This window comes from Hyperoodon ampullatus, assembly GCF_949752795.1.
Source record: "Hyperoodon ampullatus genome assembly, chromosome: 13".
NCBI lineage: Eukaryota > Metazoa > Chordata > Mammalia > Artiodactyla > Ziphiidae > Hyperoodon > Hyperoodon ampullatus.
The window spans coordinates 22473006-22499546 of NC_136926.1; the positions used below are offsets into that span (position 1 = coordinate 22473006).

General features: G+C 36.1%; 1 protein-coding gene across 2 annotated transcripts in view; it reads right to left on the minus strand.

The window, feature by feature from the left end:
- Nucleotides 1–26541, minus strand: part of TTC28 (tetratricopeptide repeat domain 28) — a gene marked incomplete at both ends in the record, with an annotated part of 616677 nt that overhangs the window by 302781 nt on the left and 287355 nt on the right. For both annotated transcript variants that reach the window (XM_079717073.1, XM_079717072.1), the window contains one exon: nt 2906–3053. In XM_079717073.1, the coding sequence (XP_079573199.1) occupies nt 2906–3053 (148 nt within the window). The remainder of the gene's footprint in view (nt 1–2905; nt 3054–26541) is intronic.

Here is a 26541-nt window from a genome sequence, read left to right on the forward strand (position 1 = left end):
CCTTTGGGGGAAAAGTCAGGGTTTTTTTAACATAACATTTCAGAAACAGGCCCTCTGTGCAAAGTGACTGCCACTTAAAAGAGAATCAGAGGGAAAAAGTTACCAAGGGTGGACAATCAGGTAAATAAAAGGTGAGCCCCAATTTGACTCTGAGAGAAAAGCTTATACATTCGAGCCATTTTCTACCAGTACTTCATAAAATCAGCTTCCTGGATCCTCTGAAGCTGGTAGAAACACCACGACAGGTGATAGCCCATAAATGTAATAGTCTTTAGATTACCAAATTAACAAGAGGAGAGAAAATATACACAAGAGAACCCTCAGCAAGAAGCAGCCCTAGCGTCTTTAGAGGAACAAATAAAGGTAAACACAATCTCACTTTGTAATTATATTATTAAATCTGCGGTTGGCAGTAGTACTATGCTACACCATCCAAATTTACATAAACATTTATAAGATACAACGAACTGAAATTGCTGAAAGACTATCTAAAGAGGAGAAATGGAAAATAGTAAAAGGATAATTTGAGGGTCATGAAAGAGTCTCATTTTATATTAATACTTATTTGTACATTTACATAAATGATTTAAGGGAAATACATTACATATAGTGATGTAAATATATCTACAGGAAAAGTAGATTATCTGATATCTGGTTGGTGAGCATGAATGAAACCACAAAAGTAAAGTAAAAAAGACTTAATGCAGTTAGCAATATAGGCAACAACAATATTTTAAAAATCAAGTAAGTTCCAAAGTGGATTAATATATTTATTTGGGAACAAGAGTATATTACTATAGATTAGCCCTATCTATAAAAAAAATCTTGAAACGTCCCCAAAAGGCCAAACCACAGGAACGCTGTGCACACCGTGGGAGCTTTGTTTGCTTACAGAAGCACTGGACGAGGGAGCTTCCCTATTGCATTTCAGAATTTCAAAACAAAAACTGACACAACAGATCAGACCTACATGTAAAGTGTCCTGGACTGCACAGTTACGCAACAATGGCAGAAACTGAGAACGCTGCAGGAGGCTAAAATAAACAGTGGGTAAAAAATGGGCAGCAAATGATGACAGATTTTGTGAATTATAACCATATGACAAAAAGAGAGGTCATTAAGATGTTAAATGATGCACAGAACAACACTGTGCAAAGCAACAGTCTTTCTATAAAATGTTGATGAGAAAAGCCCACCTGGAATAGCTACAGTGGTAAAGGCAATACCAAAAATAAGTAAGTTAAATTGCTTTAAGGAAAGAGAAAAAAATATTACAGCGCTCCAGGCACCTGTAAGATGCAGCTTTCTCCAGGGTCGCCCTTAGGTCACTCAGTATAAGATGGGAAAGAACATGGCACAGAAAACCCTAAGGCTGAAAGAAGCACTGAGCTGTTTCTTGCAGTGTAGAGAAGATTTTCTTATATTTATCTAAACAAATTGCTTCAAAGGTAAAACGGTAAATATGATTCTGCTGATCTCAACACATTCACTCCAGTATACTAAGGCAGCAGCAGAAATACCTCAGAATAAAGAAGGGATATCTTCATGAACTAAATAAAAAATGTTCCATGTAAATTACTTGCAGAGGGATATAGGGAGAGAATGAGAAAATACTAGAAAAATGGAAAGGAGAGACAGATTGATTTTTTTTGTTGTCCATTCCCCCCCCATCCTCAAGTCATGGAGCTCCAAAGTACATCTGCTTTAAGTCAGAGTTTATTAACAGCAGGTCCCCCAGTGGGAGAAGCCATTAGGTTCCTGCAGCAAAGACTCAGCTTTGTATGGGGTTATAAAATCGCATGAAGAGAGGCTTCCTTTCCACTTTTTTTCTGGAACATGAAATCTTCGCTTTCAGGAAAGTATTTTTTTATAGCTATGAATTGCTCAGAGGCCATACGAGTACCATTTAGTTAATCAAACTTTTACTTAGCACATATTTTGAGCCAAGTACCATACTAGCCTGTATATTAAAATTATCTAATGCTGCAAACATTTTCAAAACTAAATAAATTACCTAATGATACTGCCACCAAAATTTTTAGGTTAATTCAAAAACGTACCATTTCAGAAACAAAAATAGAGTTCTGCTTGACGTACCTAATTAGTGTGGAACGTCATTAGCTGTCTACTATTTGCCATCAACCTGCCTTAGTGTCTCCATCACTCTGCAAAGATGACAACTGGTGTACACTTTCAACCCAATCTTCCCAAGAACTCCTTCCTCAAAAATCAATGTTTCTCAAAGGGAAGCCAATCTGATTTGAGCCTTAGAACTCCTCCAACCTCCACAGTACTATTTTCAATCTACTGTTGTCCCAGAATACCAACTGGTATAATACAGAAGTAGTATAGGAGAAAACCATGTATCTACCATGTTTCTCTCTCTTTCAAGTCAACATAATCTTTTAATGCTCCTCTGAAAAATGTTAGACATAGCCTACAGTTAGATCCATATTTCCTCTCATGAAATGTTTAATGTCTTCTCTTATCTGTTTATTTCTAGATGGCATATTGGTCCAACTGAGCAGATCAACTTACTAGTAGAGGTGTTTTGGTTTAGAGGTACAAAATCTTAGAACTACAAAAAACATAGGGATTCCTTATGTAACCCTAAAATCCAGAGAATTTGATTCATTTACCCAGTCATACAGTTAGTTAACAAAAAATTCAAAATATAATCTAGGTCCACAAACTTCCAGGCCAGTGGCCTTACCACCATCCCATTCCATTGTGCCTCATTAATGTCACCTATTGACAGTGATTCCTGGTCTTCTTTGGTCTAAAATATCCAATCTTAGCTAATTTCATAACCTATCCATTCTCAATGCCTGAGTCTAAAGTCTTCAAAGCCTAGAAATGTTCTAATGTAAATTAGTGTTGGACCAAATACTTTCATCATATTTACCTCTCATGGGAGATTTCATGGCTGCTTCTACCATCCCCACCAGAAGCTGGAGACTCTTGGGGTCCTGAGCCAGCCCAGATGCAAAGGCTGCCAGGGCATCGGCATGACGTCCAAGGTACTGGAGGGCAACACCCTGTCGGAAGTATGCCTGGAAATAAAGAAAAGATAATGCATGTTTTACTTATACACAATGCTCCACCAAGGCTGATGAGGATTCTTGATTAGAACAACAGGTCGGCAGAACTAAAATTGAGGCGGTCTTGGTTCAAAAACCTAGTAAAGTGTTTATAATCAAATCTGATTTCTCTGAACATCATAAAATGTAAGCATACTTCTTTCAGGCAAATTACGTTTAAAACTTTCATTCTTTTCCCTTCTAGAACACATTGATTTTATCACATTCTTTGGTATTTATTCATATAGTACTTTTACTTTTTTTGATGATTTTTAAAATCTTTTATCCTTTAATAGCATAAGCTCCTCAAGGACAGGGGTTTGGAGATTTCTTTACATGTCACCAAAGTATCTGGTATAGCGCAAGACAAATGAGAGATATTCAAATTCCACGTATTTTATACTTCTCCTCATTAATTAAAGGGATAAATCAATATGTGATTAGTATTAAGATAACTGTAATGAGTAACACAACATGGTTACATTTAATGTGGTGTTTCAGACATAATATTTTAAAACTGTTATTAAAAATACATGTGCTTTGCTTAGAAACAGAATAAGGTTGCTGTCCTTTGTATTGTTTAATTGGATTGGTTAAAAAAACTAGTATTATCAACTGTGAATATAAGGAAACAACCCTCCTTCCAGCTAATTGCAGAAAAGGCCAGAAAATTAATAAAATATTTAAACTTCAGAATGATCTTAAGAATGTGTAGTTTGTTTTTGAACACAGAGTAAAAACAAGTAAATGATCAATGTGTTACCAGTATTTAACCAGCAAAGGACCTTGTACCTGATTAAATAACACATAAAACTGACATATTATTAATGCATTCATTGCTTATATGACACCTGCTTCTAAAATACCTGGCCCCCTATTTAACTTAAATACTTTTACAATACTCTATGTTTGTAACACAAATGTAACTTTTTCAGTCCAGTATACTTTGCAATTGTAACAAATTGTATTCATGGAATATAAATGAAGTTTCAAACAACTCCTAAAACAACTACTCAAAAAATTTAATACATAATTTTATAATTTTATATTATGCACACATACAGAGTGAAAGAGAGCACCTTTCATGTTTATAAAACATATTTACTTATTTCATTTTTGTAACTACACTTTGAGGTAATGTAAGATAGGCAATACTATTCAGTGTTTCTATTAAGAAACAATCCATAAACAGAATGAATACTCACAATTATTATGAGCTATTCAGACTTCTATTAGTTTAAACTACTAGCAGCTGTTAAAACTCAGACTCCAGTAAGACAATAACCTGTAAATGCACTTTCATTACTAATTGATAAGATCACTTCCTTTCACTGGACTCAGCCACTTTTTAATCTTTAATGTCTCTATACACATTTTTCACCACCCTTTTCATTTCACATTTTAGGTGATTTCTATAACCCAAGAGGCAATATGTACCACATTCCAACTAAAATTAACTATAGTTTACATAATTCTATAAATTCTATATTAAAACTAAACTTAAAAAATGTATTTATATATGTGTGTGTGTGTATATATATACACACCAAATATCTGTAAACTCTATTATTTATGGAGAGAGACAAAACGTGTCTGTAGTAATGATTTTAGGTATATATTTTAAGAAACACAAAAATCTACTGTGGTAATCATTTCACAGTATATGTAAGTCAAATCATTATGCTGTACACCTGAAACTAATACAGTGCTGTAAGTCAATTAAATCTCAATAAAACTGGAGAAAAAACACAAAAATTTAAATTAGTCTCAATGAATTTTGATAATTTCTTGCATGTTTAAAGCAAAGCATTATGGTTCATTACTTCACTGAGAAAATAACTGATTTTACTATCTGCCAAATGAAATCACCAAAAAGTATGACATCCACTCCCCATGTACCCACTCCCTAGTAGGTAGGCAAAGTTCAGCGTTAATGGCAAGTTATGGTGTCAAATACACAAAGGAGTTAAAGAAGGGCATGCATGTTTTGTTTTCTTAGGACACTCATAAATTAGATGAAAAAAGGTATGACTGGACCATGCTGCTCATAGTCTTGGCTTCCTTTCTCCAGAAGATTTTGAAAAGAGATATAGGTGAGAAGGCTCCAAGGTCTCCCTTGATCCTCCATTACGTCCTTCCAGAATCCCCAGTCCAACTTTATAAGATTTTCTCAGTTAAAAGCTTAGAGTTGCATTCTTGTCAAGATAGCATAGTGAGTCAAGCTCTGACATATCCCTGCACCTAATTTACAAAGTGGGGCTCTCCCAACTTACTCCCATGCAATATTAATTGCATGTATGAATAGCTGTTGAATAAAAATTAGTTATCTATACTTCTGTGAGAGATATGCCACTATGGAGTTCAAGCTGATGACGATAAAACCTAGATTATGGGTTACTGTGATAGAATAAAAAGAATCCAGCACAGTGCCTGACATAGAGTAAATACTTAATAAAGTGAGCTATTTTGATTATTAGTTAATGAGAAAATAATCATAACAAGAAAACATAATTATAGACTAAGAGAATATAAGGAGAGTCCAATAAATATTGAAAATATTTCATTATTCAATATATTATCCAATTCCTATCACTGCTTTATTCACTCCTCCCCCTTGCTCCATATAAGACTGCTGGCAACTGGAAAATTCACAGCTGTAAGGCTCCCAGACAAAATCTGAACCACCTGACTAAAAGAAATTGGTACTAACAGGTCTTGGGAGGTGTAGCAGCCACCCAGAGGATTCTCCACCGGCCTCTTCCAAAGCAAAGGTCAAGTGCTGAGTTTCACAGCTGTTTACTATAACTTCAAGAAGATTGATGTGACCTAATATTTCTCTTACTATCACAGGTTTCATAGGAAGCAGCGTCATCTGAGAAAGGGGCAAATTTGGGTCACTTAGGATTGAGGAGAGGCAGTATATGTGCAGCACACCAAGGAATAGTGGGGTCTATGAAGAAACGTTGAACACTTGGTGCCCAGCCAACCTCAGATAACATACCCCCTGCCTCAGCACTCCCCACGCATATACCCACATTCTGGTCACTGGTTATGTAGCAGATGGAGAAGGGAATGCAATAGGGACTGACTATTGAGAGCACCTAAACCCTGAGAACAATGGTTTTAACCTGAAGCTTTAGCCAAGAAGAAAGACTTAGGGTTAAGACTCTGCGCTTCCAATGCAAGGGGCACGGGTTCAATCCCTGGTTGGGGAACTAAGATTCCACATGCCACACAACTAAGATGCCACATGCCATGCAGGGCAGCCAAAGGAAAAAAAAAAAGACTTATAGGGAGCTAGTTAATACACTGGACTAAAGGGGGAATGCCCAGATTTTAAAGTGTTGCAGAGTCATTCATATATTTTTTGTTGTTCACCACAAAGAACTTTCAGTGATTATTCCACACATGCTACTTAATCTCACAAATAACAGAAATACAAGTAGTTTACAAGTATAAGTTTTCATTCCTTCCATCCTGCCTTCAATTAACATTCTCTAAAAATCTACAGCACCAGTCACTGTGATGTGTACCACAGGACTTGTATCCTCAAGTGCTCACAGTCTAGAGGGGAAGAATATAAAAAGCTATAAATGTCTTGACTGCTACCTACAGTAACTGTTTACTAATAGTTAGGGTTTGTAACATTTTGGCAGGAATAAAAATGTAACTAATCACCAAAGTATTTATGCCTTTTTGTTAAAATTGTTAGTATTTGGTCTTTAATAAGTGGACATTCTTCTCATCTCAGAGAGTTTGCTATAGACTAAATGTTTGTGTCCCTACAAAATTAATATGTTGAAACCTAATCCCCATTATGATGGTATTTGGAGGCAGGGCTTTAGGGAAGTGATTAGGTAATGAGAGTGGAGCCCTCATGAGTGGGATTAGTGCCCTTATAAAAGTGACCCCTGTGAGCTCCCTCTTCCCTTCTACCACATGAGAACAGGCACAGCAAGAAGACAGCCACCTATTAACCAGGAAGTGGGCCCTCACCAGACACCAAGTCTGCCATCACCTTGATCTTGGACTTCCCAGCCTCCAGAACTGTGAAAAATAAATGTTATTTAAGCCACCCAGTCTATGGTATTTTGTTACTGCAGTCCAAACAGACTACGACACGGTTAAAGTAAAAACACTCAAAGACTAAACATGGGAAACAGTAAGCCATTTCACCCTTCAAGTACCTCTGGAAGCAATGAAGCACCTTTAAGTCTTTTCTTTCAACATTTTATTACTGGGTTCACAATTCTAAATCATCACTGAACCCAATAATAACCTAAACTTCCTACTCTCCCATGGCTCAAATGAGTAATGAGGTAAATTCCTATGCTCATAGGTACACATGTATATTTATAACATAAAATATAGAACAAATGTATATAATATGTAATGATATATGAAATTAAGGACTTCCTTGGTGGCACAGAGGTTAAGAATCCGTCTGTCAATGCAGGGGACACGGGTTCCAGCCCTGGTCCAGGAAGATCCCACATGCCGTGGAGCAACTAAGCCTGTGCACCACAACTACTGAGGCTGTGCTCTAGAGCCCGCGAGCCACAACTACTGAGCCTGCGTGCCACAACTACTGAAGCCTGCGTGCCTAGAGCCCGTGCTCCGCAACAAGAGAAGCCACCACAATGAGAAGCCTGCGCACCGCAATGAAGAGTAGCCCCCACTCGCCACAACTAGAAGAAGCTCATGGGCAGCAACAAAGACCCAAAGCAGCCAAAAATAAATAAATTAGTTAATTTTTTAAAAAATTAAGTGTTTACTTATATGTACAATACAATCTATTACTTAGTTCAAGTGCTCCCAAATATTCTGCTTTTGATTTAATCTGCACTTTTAAATGTTATACTTTAATGTTCCTAACCTGTCTTTCACTGTTTGAATTTGAAATTTTTTACATCTTCTGAAGAATAAATATCTCTAACTATAACCTGCTAGCCAATCCAATCATACCACCTGCTACCACATCATCACCATCTTTGTCAACAATGTTTGTAAATTACATAACTATTTTACTGACTTTTCCCTTATTATTTTATTTAAAAATGAGTAGAGATTGGGAAAATAGAAATGCTGATTCTAGTTTTTAAAAAGCAGCAGCATTAATCTATAATTTAACCACAACTGGGTCAAAAATGAAAATGATTACAAGGTGCCAAAAGCAGAAAAGCTTTAACATCACTGGATGAACAAAGAACAGCTAACTATGTTCATTTTTGATGGAAAATATAAAATTAGAGAATATATATATTAAAAAATGATTCTTAAAAGGAAAGACATGATTTGAGATTTTATTTTTCAGTTCTCTAGGAATTAACGCTCCCCACTCACTGAACATGTCAATCTCTTGTTTAAGATTTGTATGTTTGATATTCCACATATTTGACTTTCATATCATTTTTCAGGAATGCATTATACAGGAAAATAAGACTGCTTGTATTACTTAAAACATATCCATCGTACAAGTAAAATGTAAATAAACACATATTACCCACTATAAAATTTATAACATATTACAAATCATACATTATGTCACATTAAAATATGACATATAAACATGAAGGGACAGAACCCATGTCCTCAGTAAGTTTCCACTGTCTCACATGAAATAGGCACCTACATGGATACATAAGCACAAATTATTTTTGTAATATATTTTGTTATGTATGTTCACTTAGAACAAGGGGGAAATTAATAAAACTTTCTACAATGATGGAACTGTTCTCTGTACTAATAACATTAGCCTCTGGCCAGCCACATGTGGCCATTGAGCACTTGAAATATGGCTAGTGTGACTAAGAAACTAAATTTTAAATGTCCTTTCATTTTAATTAATTAAATTTAAATAGCCACAACTGGCTAGTAGCTACTGTATTGGAAAGTGCAGCTCTAGAGTTTGGTCTTCCTTTAACAACAAACTTCCAAACACAAAGTAAAAGGGTATATACTAAACAAATAAAAATAACTACTACAAAAGCTTTGAACTGAAACTATGTGACTTATTCCCAGGGCAGCTGTTGCAGAAGAGAAAGGACTCATAAGGCTGACATTAGAATCCTATCCCAGATGCTTTTTAGCTGTGTGCCTTTAGCCAAGGCACTTAACTTCACCCAAATTCATGTGCCATTTCCACTTACAGAGAGGATGATAGGGATGACCTCAAAGGGTTGTAACAATGATTGCTAACTGATATCACATATGATATATGAAGAGTGGGTACATTTTTAAAAATTGAAGTGAATTTCTCACTATTCACTCTCAGTTTGGCATTTGCTATTTAATCAGGTGGCTCATCTGCTTTACCAGCTTGCAGAATAGAAATTACTTTTGGTAAAGTGGGTGAGGGGCTGACAAAAATTAGGCATAAAACAAAAATTAATGATCTTAATGATAACCTTCAGTCATTAAGGAAACAGTTAACTTATGTTTGGCAACTTCCGTTTCAAAAGCCTATAAAGTAGGTAATACGTTTAAGGGAAATTTTAAATCAAAATTGCTTTTAAAAACGTTTACACTTTTGGGGACTTCCCTGGCAGTCCAGTGGTTACGACTTCACCTTCCAATGCAGGGGGTGCGGGTTCGATCCCTGGTCGGGGAGCTAAGATCCCACATGCCTCAGGGCCAACAAAACCAAAACATAAAACAGAAGCAATATTGTAACAAATACAATAAAGACTTTAAATAATGGTACACATCAAAAAAAATCTTTAAAAAAAAATGTTTACTTTTGGCAGTTGATTGGGTAGGCTTCAATTATCTAGTAAATTTGTTATTTGGGAAAAACGTCATATGCAGGTTAAATAAAGTCCTTTGGCCTAGGTGGAAAAGAAGAAAGAGGTGGCAAAAATAGATGACCAAAAATCTATCTGTAGAAACATGAAAAAGTCCTTCCTCTCAGAGACTTTACCCTGATCACTGATTATTAGAATTACTACAAGGTGTTCTGAGGCCCAAGCCTGACATCTATTTTAGAATTAACAAGAGCCCAGTCTTACCATAGCAGTCTTGCCACTATAAATTATCATAACTTTTAGTGCACAGATGTTTTATTTTCCAAAACCCTTTCTAGCTATCATTTGTTGAACCTCTACTCTGTTAGCTGTTTTCCATAGTTTATCACTAACTGTTTTCCATAGTTTATCACTAACGGTCACAATATTCTGCAAGAAGTTCTTATGACAACTATTGCACAAAAGAGGTGGTTATGAAACTTGCCCCTGCTGCCAAAAACTCTTTCCACTATCCCACACTACCTCTTTGATAAAAGAATTAATGGTGTGCAATTAACCTCTAAATCAAGCTTTTTGTTTGGGAATTCTTATACTTGCAAAATTCAACCTATGGAGGCAGAAATGAAGGAAAATCAGAAATGACACAGAAAATTTATGAACATGAATATTTAATCTCTATTCCATTAGCAACCGTTGATTGTAGAACAATTTTTAATGAATTGAATGGAAGGAAAATTCATTTCATTAACCTTTCATATAAATGTGTTATTACTGAACTAAACAGACCACTGTACTTGCAACTCAGTTCGATGTTAATTAGATTACAAGCATGAGGCTTTAAATCAAAGAGAAACAAAAGGAGCCATTAGCAAGCTTCTCAGCCAACCCTTGTTTGTTTGCTGGCTAAAATGGATTTTTACCTGCAATACAATTTGCTATGCTTCTTTTATTTTCTGACATTTTCAAGTGGATTTTCTTTTGCTTCTATTTGCTGACACTTTATATTAAAAATAAAAATAGGGGCTTCCCTGGTGGCGCAGTGGTTGGGGGTCCGCCTGCCGATGCCGGGGACACGGGTTCGTGCCCCGGTCTGGGAAGATCCCACATGCCGTGGAGCGGCTGGGCCCGTGAGCCTGCGCATCCGGAGCCTGTGCTTCGCAACGGGAGAGGCCACAACAATGAGAGGCCCACATACCGCAAAAAAAAAATTTTTTTAATTAAAAAAATAAAAAAAATAAAAATAAATAAAACGTTGAGAATCAGCAAAGAACACATTCTTCATGTAGCAATGTTTTACCTGCTCAGCTGGGAGTAATCATTCCTATCTCTCCAGAAAACTATGCTTCTATTTTTTACTAGTCTGTCTTATATGCTGAAAGTACATGCAAGAGATTGAAGGCTATTTTAGAAAACACCATTATTTAGTTTGCAACCCAGAGTCAGAGGCTCAAATGGCCTAAACGTAATGTTCTAACCAAATCTGCAGCTGTGAATTGTTTTTCTCTTCAACATGGCTTTTGGTACATTGAATATCAATTTCCAAAAGAAATCTGCTCTCAATCATAATTGTTTCATATCATATCAACTTTTTTCCCAAAATTAGTTTTAAACTAATTATATCAAAAGTGTTAAAGTAACAAGCTTATGGGAAAATCATATTTTGAAAAGAAACCAGAAATCTGATAAGCAGTTAAAGATGAAATGACAACCAGGAGTTAAATAACTAAGTAGGTGTCAATTTCTAGCACTGGAGGAATTCCCAGTGTTAAAGTTTATGTCAAATTATAAGATGTGTCTACTATCATCTGGAGTTTCCCTTTTAAACTTTAAAAGTAAACAACAAAAGAAGTCTGAAGTCCCCTAGAGTAATGGTTCTGAACTGCCCATATCTTGTGCTTTGGTGTGGCATAGGAGGAGTGTAAAGTCATGCCAAGAAGAAAACCAGGGAATTTTCTGAACAATCGCCAAGAAATCATCTGGCTTCAGCATGCGTTCTGTGCCCATGTCCTACCCACCCTCCCTCTACCCCAGAACACAGAGCATGTGTGCCTTCACGCATATAGACTGGTCCTGGGGAAAGTGCTAAAACCCGAAGCAAAATGGAAAAAAAATAATGGTGGGCAGAGAGAATTACGAAAAACACTGATGCCAACAATGTGGGAATTAAAGGATTCACTAACTATTGAAAAAAACACTTGGTATCTCACCTACCATAATGTAACTCTACCCAAACCATGCTAGATTAATCAGAATCCACTTCCACCAGAAAGCAGTCTATTAAAAATTATTGCCATGAGTGCTGTATATTAGGATACAACAGTTCTACATAAGGCTTCCCTGAGCAGATGAAATACCACCATTAGTGGCTCACTCCCTGATCTTTCTGAGGTGATAGCTGATAGTTGATAACTCTTGCTTTTCTCATCAAATTATAATTCAAATGGGAGTCCACAGCATTATACCACACAGAAGGTCAAAGTCATACAATAACATAACATATCTCCTGAAATGTCAAATCTATTTGAAGTTTCTGGGAGATAATCTTTTTAATTAATAAACTTTGTTTTTAGAGCAGTTCTAGATTCACCACAAAACTGAGTGAAAAGTACAGAGAACTCCCATATAACCACTGTTCTGACACATGCATAACCTCCTGCACCACAGTGGTACTTTCTTATAATCAATGGAGAATTATTTTTATAGGAAAATTATAGAAGAAAATAAAAGAGTTCACACAATTTTCAAAAACATAAATAAATACCCATCTCTGTTCCATCTATAGCCCCAGTCCTTGGAACAGTACCTCTCTTCTGACTTTTTAGGTATTTGGGAAAGCAAAGTTTCAGAAGTGCTGCCTAAACCACTGATAGCCTTTACCTTTGTCAATTGCTAGCTCACACAAAGAGTCTCCAGAAAAGAATATGTATTGGGGAGAGGGACATGACAGGGTGACATAAGCAAGTGGTAAGAGCAGGGCTGAAAGGCAAGAATATATGCCCCAAAAAACTTACACAAATATTTCACACATGCTTTTCTAAACAATAAACTTCACAGCCTACCTCTTTCCCCTTCCTATATTAGGTAAGCTTTCTACACTGGCACATGTGTTAAGGTGCCACACATCAAAATGAAAAACAAGAAAAAGGAAAATGTCTGCCTCTCAATACCTACCAGCACAAAAACATAACAATACACTTTACATCTTTTCAAAAGAGAAGGGGTTCCATTTCTAGGCAAGATAGAGTAAGCATCCAATCTCTCCCACTGAATACAACCACATCCTGGAAAGACTTCATGGAAGAGCTCTCTGTAAATGGCAGCAGATGAATTGAGGAAGGAGACCAGAATTCAAAGCAGTACCAAATCAGCAATGGGTTTTCTGTTGGTCTGTTTATTCTTCCCATCTGGTATCACCCATCTTGGATTCAAAAGCAGCTTAAAATGAGGAAGTATTCATTGGTGCAAGCAGAAAGCTCTCCAAGTAAAGTCCTCTTCTTCTGGTCAGAGAAGCAAAAAAGAGAACTCCCAAGGGTCAGAAAGAGTGGAGAAATTCCATTTTTAAAATCCTCTTTCCATTCTTTCCCAGTCCACACCCCAGGCAAACCAACAGTGCCAAGGACAGTAACAGCAGTGGCTGCTGGGCAGGCATATAAAATTCTGAGGAAGAGGACCCTCATCACAGGAGCTGTGGTCCCCAGAGCTCAGGATGAGTCCCTAATGCTTTTTTTTCTCTCTCTCTCTGCCCTCTCACTACTTGATGCCTCATAAAGACATGATTCTAGGACATGCATGGCAGAGCAGGGAAACTAAAGCCCTAGTTTTGGCTAGAGGATGGAAAGGGAGGAGGGCAGCCAGAGAGCTGGAAAGTGTTGGGGAATTTTTGAAAAGACATAGGAGGGAGCTTATGAGAGATCCCATAAAGAGGTGTTTGGATCTGACCTTAAATAGCATACCAAGACTTTGAGAACTAAACTACAGAACAGACTACCACCTGGTTCTCAAACTGGCCATTGGGTGGTGCATACAAAAGAAAGGTCCCAGTAGAACTACAAAAACTCTGAAAACTTAACGGACTTGGGAACCAAAGTCCACAAAATATGGGCTGAGACTTATAGCCTGAACCTAACCAGGTAAATTGCCTATTAAAACAAACTATATTCTTCTTAAAATGTAAACAAGATGCAATGAATAATACCAAAGCATTCAGGATATAAGCAAAATTACTTGGCCTATGAAGAACCAAAAAAATATCTACTCACAAGGAAGTAAGGCAATAAACAGATGCCAACTCTGAAATGACACAGAAATTAAAATAACCAGGCAACTATTATATCCATGCTGCAAGAAGGGCAAATAGTCTTGTGAAAAATGGAAAGACAGACATTCCCAGCAAAGAAATAAAAGATATAAAGAAAAACCAAATAAAAAATTTTAAACATAAAAATACAATAACTAAAGTGAAATATTTAGGAATGGGCTCAATAGCAGAACTTTGATTACAAAGAAAAGAATCAGTGAATTTAAAGATAGACCAAAAGAAATTACCCAATCGGAACAACAGAGAGAAAAATAATTGAAAACCAAAAATATTCAGAGCCTCAGGAATATATGTTGGGCAATAACAAAAGCTTTAATATTCATGTCATTGGTATCCCAGTAGGAGACGATAAGAAATGTGGAGCAGGAAAAAAAAAAACTTGAAGAAATGATTTAAAATTTCCTACAATATGTGAGACACAAACCTTCAGATTCAAAGTCGGCAAACCCCACATAGGATTAACCCAAAGAAATCCATGCCTAGAAGCATCATAATCAAAATACTGACAACTAAAAACAAAGAAAAACATCTTGAAAGCAGTCCGAGAAAAACGCCATATTATTTGCAGGGAAATAACATTTCAAATGACTGCAGACTTCTCATCAGAAACCATGGAGGCCAGAAAGCAGCGGAAAGACATTTTTTAAAGGGCTGAAAGAAATGTAAACCTGGAATTCTATAATACTTCAGGAAAACATCCTTCAAGAATGATGCTGAAATACAAAGAACTATGAAAACTTAAGAGTTAAAAAACAAAGGGGCTTCCCTGGTGGTACAGTCGTTAAGAATCCACCTGCCAATGCAGGGGACACAGGTTCAATCTCTGGTCCATGAAGATTCCACATGCCGTGGAGCAACTAAGCCCGTGCACCACAACTACCGAGCCTGCGCTCTAGAGCCCAGGCTGAGCCCACGTGCCACAACCACTGAAGCCCGTGTGCTAGAGCCAATGCTCTGCAACAAGACAAACCACCGCAATGAGAAGCCCGTGCACAGTAACGAAGATCCAATGCAGCCAAAAATAAATAAAACAAATAAATTAAAAAAATAAAAATAAAGAACCCAATAAAAAATGGGCAACAGATTTGAACAGACACTTCAGCAGAGAGGATATTCAGATGGCAAATAAGCACAAGAGAAAGCTGTTCAACATCATTAGCCATCAGCCAACATTAGTCAAGAAAATGCAAAGTAAACCACTATATACCTATTTGAACAGCAGACAAACAAAGACAATACCAAGTGCTGGTGAAGATACAGAGCAACTAGAATTCTCATACACTGTTGGTATAATGCAAATGTCTGGAAAATAGTTTTTCGGTTTCTTATAAAGTAAAATACAGATTTACTATATAATCCAGCAATCCTACTTCTAGGTGTTTATCCTAGAGAAATAACAGACGTTCACACAAAACCTGTACATGAATGTTTACCACTGCTCTATTCATAATTTCCCCAAACTGGGAACAATCCAAATATCCTTCTAATGGATGAACAGATAACTTTTATTTTTCAGGTCTGATTTTTTTTTTTTCGGTATGCGGGCCTCTCACTGTTGTGGCCTTTCCCGTTGCACGCAGGCTCAGCGGCCATGGCTCACGGGCCCAGCCACTCTGCGGCATGTAGGATCCTCCAGGACTGGGGCACAAACCCGTGTCCCCTGCATCGGCAGGCGGACTCTCAACCACTGCGCCACCAGGGAAGCCCTCAGGTCTGATTTTTATTACTAGCATTTTGCCCATTTGCCAACTACTCCAGACAGGGTCAAAGTACAACCCAAATAAAGTCAAGGGATAAATCTATTAAGATCAATTCAGGATTGTGAGTCATGTGGAAGATTTAAAAATTTTAAAGGTGTTTTTAAAAGTAAAATGATGCTTTGGGCATCTCAATGAGAAGCATGCACAAACACACACAGACAATACACACTGCAAACCCTATAATGAAACAAAAAGAATACTTAAAAATGAAATGCACTTTGTATAAAACAAACAACAAAACTACCATGGAAGTAGAGTTATTTATATAAACATTATATTTATATAAATTATTATTTAAAGTAAAGCCAAAAATATGAAGTTATGAGATTAAATATAAAAAATGGATAGTAATATGTATAGTTAATCTCATTATTCACAGATTCTATATTTGTGAATTCAACTACTTACTAAAATTTATTTGTAACCCTAAAATCAATACTCCTGGTGCTTTCATGTTCATTCAAGGACAAGTGCAGAGCAGAAAAAATCTGAGTCACCCAATCCACATATTCCTAAAACAAGCTGACACTGTCTTCTTACTTCAGCTGTCATAAGTAAACAAGTATCCTTTTCACTGGTGTTTTCAGTTTTAAATGGCCCCCAAGTGTAGTGCTAGAGTGTTCCTAAGTACAAACCTGTTATGTTCCTTAGAGAGAAAATACATGTGTTAGATAAGCTTTGCTCAGGAATGATTTACAGTGCTGCTGGCCATGAGTTCAATATTAATGAATCAACAATATATATTAACTCAGGTATATTTAAACAGAAGCACACATAAAACAAAGTTATGTGTTGATCAGTTGACAAAAATGTTGTGACCAGAGACTTGCAGGAACCTAACCCTGTGTTTCCCGTAGGAGCAATGGTTCAGTATTTGCTAACTCAGTATTTGCTCAACTCATAGAACATAATAACCACCTTGAATAACCAGAACTGACTGTTAATTTTAATTCGAGGAAAAGGAAACCATTTTCCCCTTGGCTGTGACACCCAGTGAAGTGGCAAATGTGCAAGAGCTCTACTGTTCTTTGCTCTCTCCTGGAGCACTAGGGCAGGAAGCAGAGAAAGAATGGATACCTACACCTATAAGTAGAGGTACAATTACTAACAATAACCATAGTAGCTACTACTCATTAAGTGCCTCCTAATTTACCAACACTCTCCCAGGTTCTTTACATTCATTCACTCATTCTTTAAACAAATATTTGCATGATTAGCTCCATGCCAGGCCCTGTGCCAATGAAACCCAAGGGAGAGAAGATAGACACTGTCTCTGCACTTCTAAAGCTCGTATCTAGTGCAAGAGTAAACAAATACACAGTGAAAAAATAAAATAAGTTGTGAAAGTACAATAAAGAAACAAAACATGTAGAGTAATAAAGAATAACTGGTGGGGGAGACATACGTTATTTTAAAACATACCCAGAAAAGGTACCATTTAAGCTGAGAGTTAAGGATGGTAAGAAGCCAACCAAGGAAATAGCACTGCAGGAAGGGGTGCAAAGGCCTGAGACTAGAAAGAGTGTAGTATGCTCATGGAATTCAAAGAACCCCTCCTCAGTGGGAAAGAATGGCATGAGATGAGTCATTTAGTTCCCATAATGACTTTGGAAAGTAGGCATTATCAACCCTATTTTTAAAATGAAGAACTTGAAGAGTTCAGAGAAGTAAAGAAACTTGCTCAAGTTGCACAGCTCGTGGGCAAAAATTCAATCAGGATGGATTGATGCCAAAATCCATACTCTTTCACTTACATCATGCTGCCTCCCACTTTCTTCCTGCTATACTATGACTCACCCCCAAAGATTCTCCTGTCTCACTAAGGTAGATATATTTATATACCTTAAAGAAAAATAACTAAGTCACAGAAATGTAATAAATAGGACTTGATGCCAACAAGTACAGTTGATATATGCTCTTTCTCTGTGTACATCCTGGGACCTTATGCACTTCTAAATAGTCACATCCTACTGCTGACACATGTTCAGTAATTACGTTATTATCCTCATTACATCTCTGTAACCCCTTAATGCCAGTGCTTTCTCTCAATCATGAGCTAATCTAGCTTTCCCCTATGAGACATGAAAAGAAAATGGCTTTTATTTTTACAGATAGAAAAACTAAGGTAAAGAAAGGTTAATAAAGTTCACAATGTCTTCCTCTTAGCACATCACAGTTACCCTAAACCGGCAGTTCTGTTTTGCACGTAGTATTTACAGAGATTTAATCCTGAAAGGGTCTATGCCAGGGATTCAGGTTTCCCATTTTCCTTCTTTGTTTTTGTTTTCTTAGGTAGTTATTTATGTGACTGTCCTCCTAACTAAATGGACCAATCTGGGCATAAACCATTTTCTCATTTTCTCTGCTTATAGAAAGGAATGGTTTATTTCAGCACTGCAGATAACATCTTGAGGTCTCAGGAGGATGACAAATTGAAACAGTCTCTTTCTTGCCTAACATTTCTTACCCAAGAGTCAAGTGATGATGTTAAGGAACAAATTTCTCTTCTCCTGACAATTTGTACTTATTTTCTTAATAGCCCTGCTAAGATTCAACGAATTTCAGTTTGCTTAGAGCCTGCTTAGTGCCTGCCAACAAGCACAGGATGCTTTCATTCATCTGTGTAACAGTCCTACTGGTGAGGCATTCCTATAAAATTATGGCAGCAATTCCAAAACAGAAACAGCAGAAATAGGGTTAATGAATTATCTTTCAAAAGAGCCATCAGAATAGCACAGCAGTTCTTACATAACTAGAAAACTTAATAAGTTATTTTGATTGAGAAATATTCAGAAATTTTATTGAAGTATAATATCAATGTGCAAAAAATTACCTCTTCAGTGGTAATTACCTGTATTTTACAAAATCATGTGAAAACAAGCACAACAACTGAATACAACTGCATAACTCCACTAATAAAACTATGTCTTGGTAATCATGCACAAAGAATGACATTCACAGACAACTGATGCCTCGACTGGCTAAACAGTTCCAGATTAATGCTGTTCTTTGACCTGTTAGATTATTCTTGCACATAATTCTGGTGTGCTATTTGACAGGTACCTTTGGTGCAGCAATGGTGTGATTCGCACCTCTTCCAAAGATCAAAAATTGCTAACATTGTACCCTCTATCCTTTAAGCTCTCTTTCTATAAAACTTTTAAATTGAAACATTATTTTCTAGTGTTATTTGTTGACAAGTTTTAAACTGCAGAGTCAAAATGATTTCATATTTTTAATTAAATTCATCTTTGGCATTTTTCTGTAACTTTAACCTTTCATCAGTAACATATTCTCTACCATGTATCATGTATTCAGTGCTACAGAGGTATATAAGAAGAGATAATTAATCTCAGCTTTCAGAAAGCATATAATCAACTTGGGAACATATGTAAAAGCTGCACATTAAATAATTAAAGAATTATTTCAAAGTAACATATGAACAAGTGCATATAAAATTGAATGTGGATCCTCCCCAATTTACAGAGGAATTGTTTTCTAAAAGTTCATTTTCAAGCCAGTTGTTCAGAATGTTTTAAGCATCTTTCCATTAAGAAAAAATTATCCTGTAAAGGGTAGTTATATTATCTAGCCAGTTCACAATGACCTACTTCATAGAAAATGCCACTGGATTACAAGACTAGCAATATTACGGAAAGGAAAAGAAATGGAACTGATATTCATTAGTATGTGACAAGCACTTCCACACAAGTAATGTTATTTAGTCTGAATAATCCTGCAAGGTAGGTTATTATGTCTTCCTTTAAAGATAAGGACCCTGAGGCTGATAAAGGTTAAGTAACTTGCCCAAGGGAATAGCTTGTAAATGACAGAACAGATTCAAACCCAGAACTGCCTGGCTCTGAAGCCAGGACTCCATTCCTACAACATGCAGCTTCCCTTTAAAACAGCATTTATAAGGGAACACTTTTTCCGTGTTCCAAATGGGAATGTCAGAAATATATTTCACAACTCAAAAGCTCCTGAAGTGCAGAAACAATGACTTTTCATCTTTGTATCTCCAATGTGGTGTTTCACACAGAGTAGTTACCCAATGATTACTGAATGAATGAATGAACAAACAAACAAACAACAAATTAACAGAAAATGAGTTCTTCAAAAGCAGGGTTTTTTTTTTATTCATATCTAAATACATATAGCCTACCATAGACATATAATCTATCCATCAGTAAATATTTATTAGTAAAGAATTCCATCCTGCTAGCACACCTCTCATTCTGCTTTTCCTAAATTTGTAATCCTGACTGCTTCCAAATTCATTCCTTGAACTCAATGTCTTTCAAAATCTCAGTTCTCTCCTCCTTCCTGTCCTTAGACACTGAAATCCAGAAGACTAAATCTATATTTACATCTCTTATGGGCTCAGCAAGCTCCCTAGCCAGGACAGATATGAATTTAACCTAGTAAGCTTTACCCATAATGCTCTTGGACCTCGGAGTTTGAAAAAGATGCACTGCCCCTTGGGGAGAAATTATCCAAACCAGTATCAATGAAGTGGATTTATTTTGTCCAGAGGAAATGCAAATGAACTTAGTTGCATCAAGTTCCTGAAAGTACACTTCTTAAGCAAATTAAGAAACCCATTTCAAGTTGTTTGAAAGGAATTTCGGCTGACACTTGCAAATGAGTCTTCTACAGAGAAGTAGCTCTGATTCCACAGCTTTTCATTTCATATGGTCTTAGAGATGAATATTCAGATCCCACATCAACATTTAATGAAATGGATAGAATCCCAAAGGCTTAAAAACTAGGTTCCACTTCATAATCTGTCATTCTCTCTACCTTCTTTCAGGATACATTAATTTTTTAAGAAGTTCTTTTAACTAGCTTCTAAGATACATTTTTAACCACTACAAGTTCAAAAATGATGTACAAAGCCCCTAATTTAATTGGTATCTTATGTAAAGAATCCTTATTAATTATACAATTGTGACTATAATTAAATAAAAATATAGAAGTGATAGAAATAAAGGTTCTGAATTTCTCACGTTAAAAATCCTTGAGGGCTTCCCTGGTGGCGCAGTGGTTGAGAGTCCGCCTGCCGATGCAGGGGACGTGGGTTCGTGCCCCGATCTGGGAAGATCCCACGTGCCGCGGAGTGGCTGGGCCCGTGAGCCATGGCCGCTGAGCCTGCGCGTCCGGAGCCTGTGCTCCGCAATGGGAGAGGCCACAACAGTGAGAGGCCCGCGTACCGCAAAAAAAAAAAAAAAAAAAAAAAAAAAAAAAATCCTTGAAAAAAAAGACAAATCATTTTCTTAAGCTCCCAGAGAGTACACTTAATATCCTATAACAACCATGTTGATTATTTTCAAAATTATCCTGAATATTATTAATGGCAAATGTTAAACTACCAAATATCCTGTACTATTGATAAGTTCTCTCTGATGACATGGCTCAGCAATTTCAGTATATACACTGTGAAACAAGAGAACCAGAAGTACTTTCAAGAAAGAACAACAAAATCTTCATTCCCTTCAGCAATTGGCTCAGAGCAATGAAATAGAAATACGTGTTTTTAAAACATACTTTATATCCACATTTAAATGCCTAATTAATCCTAATAATTAAATGCAGCCACTAACCACTTTCTTTGCAAGATCTCTTTTTTATTTCCATAAACTCTGGAATTTAATGGAAATCATTGTGTCATTATGGCCAGGGTAATAAATGCCTATTGGTCAATAAGCTCTGAACCTTAACAGGCAGTTAACTAATTCAGTCGGAAATAAGACCAATAGTTCTAATGGCCTCTAATTTCACTGCAAGAGTCCAGTCTTATGAACTATAGATGGTTTTCATGAGCTCTTCCTACAGCAGAGAACAGCAATTTAAATGTAAAAGACATGCATTTGAAATTCAAGTGCTTACACTGATTTCATTTGCCAATGAGACCACAGATCAGAAGAGGTCCTTCCAGAATAAATATTTAAGTGCAATAAGTAGAGCCAATGCAAACAAAAATAAAACGATTTTAAATCACAAGAGGTCAATTTAGTCTATTTGAAAATCATTCAAATTTTCTTTTGTTTATTTCAAACAACCTGAATAATTTTTTTAAACTGGACAAAAGTAACAACTGTACAAACACCTTGTAATAAAAACAAAAGGGAGGCTTAGAAAGTTGATCTCTTCCTGCTGTCTCACTCATCCTCCCCTGAGAGTGAAGGCTTCTAGATTTCAACATAAATAGATATAACAGTATACAGATATCAGTATACTTGAAATAAAATAGTTTGGAGACATTAGTATCCACTCAAAACCTGATCTTTTCAGCTGTTTGTCTCACATTGAAACAGCAGAGAAAGCACTTCAAGCGATGAAGTAAGAATGTCCCTCCGTCCTATACCAGGGGGTGTCTTCCATATGAAAATGAACCTAGGTTATGTTCACTGTTCTGCTAGCATTCAATTCTGACCTGATCATTTTGTGCCTCTATCCACTTCCATAGTAGCTACATTTATACCTAACAGGAAAATCTCTTAAATTACACAATTGGGCTCCTTATTCCTATGACATTTAATTTAAAAAGCATTTACATGCCAAATTTTAAAAAATCCTTATACTTATTCATCACTTACTTTGTCAATTATGGTGAAAGAAGTTAAAGTTCTTTGGCCTAATTTTATACCAAACTTCTGACAAACCTAAAGAAAACAAATCACTGTATTTTCTAGCCTCTAGTTCAATCATAATCACATTTAGCCTAATCTTCCTGATCGCACACTAATTAAGACAGTGATAATATATGGTAGTGAACTAGAACACTAGACAGGTAGTAAAGAAACCTTGGGCTGGTACTAGTCTTGTAAATGACCAGTTACATGAATTCCAATTACTTTCCCTCTCCCAGCCTCAATTCCATCATTTCTAAAGTGAGGGGTTGGGTTAAATGATCTCTTAAGGGTCTTTAGAACTGTGTAACATCCTAAAATCCTGTTCTATGAAATGTGATCTTCTTTAATTATTTATAGAGTGGTTAACTGCTGAGGCATCCTAAATTTCTCCTTAATACTTCCACATTCACTATCATTTGGAATCTTGTGATTATTATACTTGGTTTCATTTCAATGTCTCCTTTTTCAAACATTTTTTTCCAAAAAAGAAAACCTAACATAAGAGTCCTGGATAAGATATCTGCCACCACCATCCTTCCCCCAAGGCAGGGCAAGCTTTCCCTTTTAACAAAAACACTTGCAATTGGCAAGAAGGGTGTGAGCCAGTCTATTTCTTTCCATGTGTTAATGAACCACCTACTGCCAAATGGAATTCTTTCCTTAATTCCAGACCAGTAAACACCATTTTCTGATGATGTAAAATGACAAAGTACTAATTAGGAGGAATCTAATATGAAGTCACAATTCTCATTAATTGGAAGTTATTAGAGTAATTATTAACAAGTCACATTATCATTAGACCAAAGAAAATGACAAAATTGATTTACGCATTCAAGAGTCTCTAATAAACAGGGTCTACAATCAAGGTCCTCTATAAAATGACCAGAGTAGAGAAAATAATATTTTACAGGTTTAATGAATGCTCTAAAAAATATCACATTTTTTTATTGTCCAGATGTCATTTTCCAGCGTTAAATATAGCCTGAAATATTGAATTAAACTAGATGACTAGGAAGAGAAAATACTTTGAAGTCTCCAAAGAGTACAACCTGTAGCATCTTCAAGAGGCTAAAACAATCCTAATGATGGCTAATGCCCTGAGGATCCCAAGAAGCATCTAACTCTAAGGTCAAAAGAGTACTGCCTTTGTTCAGCTCCCTAATTAAGATGAATTGAAGATAAATGCAAACAAAAATTGTGGGCATTTGGAGACCAATACATCAAAACAATAGAGGAGGAAAAAAAAAGCTGCTCAATTAATTGCAAAGTCATAACAACATGAGTAAATTTTATGTTTCTTTTGGAATTTGTCAGACTTCCTGATTCTTTCCCTAGGGGTTTTTGCAATTTTGAACTAGCTCAGATTATACCATAAACACGTTTTAACATTAGTGAATTTTGGTATGTATTTGTACTCTGAACATACTTCAAAACTCTGTAATAAAAAGTTACTGATCTGAGGAATTCCCTGGTGGTCCAGTGGTTAGGACTCTGTGCTTCCACTGCAGTGGACACGGGTTCGATCCCTGGTCGGGAAATTAAGACTCCACAAGCTGCGTGGTGCAGCCAAAAATAATAATAATAATAATAATAATAATTTACTGATCTTTGGTTTATAAAAGCTAAAATTGTTTCTTGTGTTAAATTCCCTAATTGCTACATATGGTCTAGGTTAGAGAACTATGTTCTCAGAGCATAATTAACATGCTAATCTGATGATGCAATAAAAAGTTAACATTACTAAAAAATTATTTTACAGTTAATTTCATAATTTAAACTCAAAAATTTTATGCTAATATATTTATTACATTAGTAATCAAGTAAAACACATTTCTCAACTAAAAGGTAGAATAAATAAATTTCAAATGTTCCTTTCAAAAAAATTTAAACTACATTTATCTTATTTGTTTGTTTGTTTGGTTGGTTTTTTTGGCCTTACCGGGTGGCTTGTGGGATCTTAGTTCCTCAACCAGGGATTGAACCTGCGCACTTGGCAGTGAATGTGCAGAGTCCTAACCATAGGACTGCCAGGGAGGTCCCGACATTTATCTTATTTTAAAGATTTAGGGACTCCCTGGTGGCGCAGTGGTTAAGAATCCGCCTGCCAATGCAGGGGACACAGCTTCGAGCCCTGGTCCAGGAAGATCCCACATGCTGTGGAGCTACTAAGCCTGTGTGCCACAACTACTGAGCCTGCGCTCTAGAGCCCGTGAGCCACAACTACTGAGCCCACGTGCCACAACTAATGAAGCCCCCACACCCAGAGCCCGTGCTCCGCAACAAGAGAAGCCACCGCAACAGAGTAGCCCCCACTTAACACAACTAGAGAAAGCCCGTGTGCAGCAACAAAGACCCAATGCAGCCAAAAATAAAAAGATAAATAAATTTATTTTTTAAATGATCTATATTATTCTAATTAAAGAATATATGTTCATTCCAGAAAATTTAGGAAAAATAAAAAGCATAACAAAAATTTAGCTCATCCTTTAATCTCATTACCCAGAGATCATCACTTTCATTTTAGCTTATATATTGCCAATATTTTTCTATTCAAACATATATTATTTTACAAAATTTGGAATTTCTCTAATTTTTTATGTTGGTTTAAATTGGTTTAAAATAGTCATTTGGTTATATAAACTCCACAGATCAAAGTGGACAAAGCAAGATGAAATTAATTTATAAGACACTTATGATTTTATATATGTATGATACATGCAAAAAAGTATGTGTAAAATTATATGTACATGCATATATGTGTAAAAGCATGTGTTAAGAACATATCTTTCATACAGATCCAATCAAATTTGTATATCAGAGCTGAAGGCATACCACAGTTTTATCAGATAAATGTATCCATGCAGCATGTCTAATTTGTAGAACAAACTGTTGATCGTATTATAACTATATAATGGAAACTAACCAGATAAGAGAAACTGGAATAGCTTAAAGTATAAAGTATTTTTCAAATGAATGTGAGAAATTAACATATACAAACTCAGACCTAAACTACAAATTTTATTAGACCCATGAGAGGAAATTCCAAAAAACTTTTAATTCACATCAGCCTCTGCTAGTAGAGAACCAGGCTAATTCTCACCAAAAAAAAAAGAAAGTTAAGCAAAAGAAATATTTTCACTGTGACAACTTCTAATTGGTGGCAAAGGGAACATACATACACATGTAAACATAATGAAAAAGTACAACACCTTATGAATGATGCATATTAAACTTACAGATTTACTTAATAGTAAGAACCATCTCCAAAATTGTTTAAATACAGAATAAAATACAATAGAGATAAGACAGAAAATCCTGGATGGGGAAAATCACATGTGTCTTTAAAAGTTTCTGATACAGAGGAGTAACACTGTCCTAAGTCTAATTCAAGAATTCCAAAGGATTACTTTTATCAAGCACAGGTAAGTCCTTTTTGTGAGACTTGTAGAACGTGGCACTGCAGATGAATATAATTTAATTTGGACATGTGCAACCATCTATAAACATCTATTGGAGTCTGTATGCAGCAACATTTTCACTGAGTTATGTATTCTGCACACCAGTACAGCTGCTCTATAGCTTTCAAATGCTGATATAAAACTAGCTTCTACCTATTTAAAAAATTACATGAACAGTAAAAACTTGGATTAACCCAGTGTTCTGGTATTTTTAATTTCCTTGGGAGCATACAGAAAGGACAAATAAAAGAATTCTTTATTTCAACATTAAGTATATGCTATTGCTTATACATGAACATAACCACATATGTATATATCCCCGATTACCCTTTAGCAGTTATAAAATTCAACAGAAACAAATAGCATTTACTATTTTAAAAAAGCCTTAGTCATTCTACTAGTCATTTGGCTTCTGCTCTCTGTCTATGAAAAAGTGTGCTAACCATCACCAATCCTGTGATCACAGGTCCAGAAATTTAGTGTGGTGTCTTGCAACACAAGTCAGAAATTAGACTACATTTAAAACAAGTGCCTTCAAGCTGAGTCT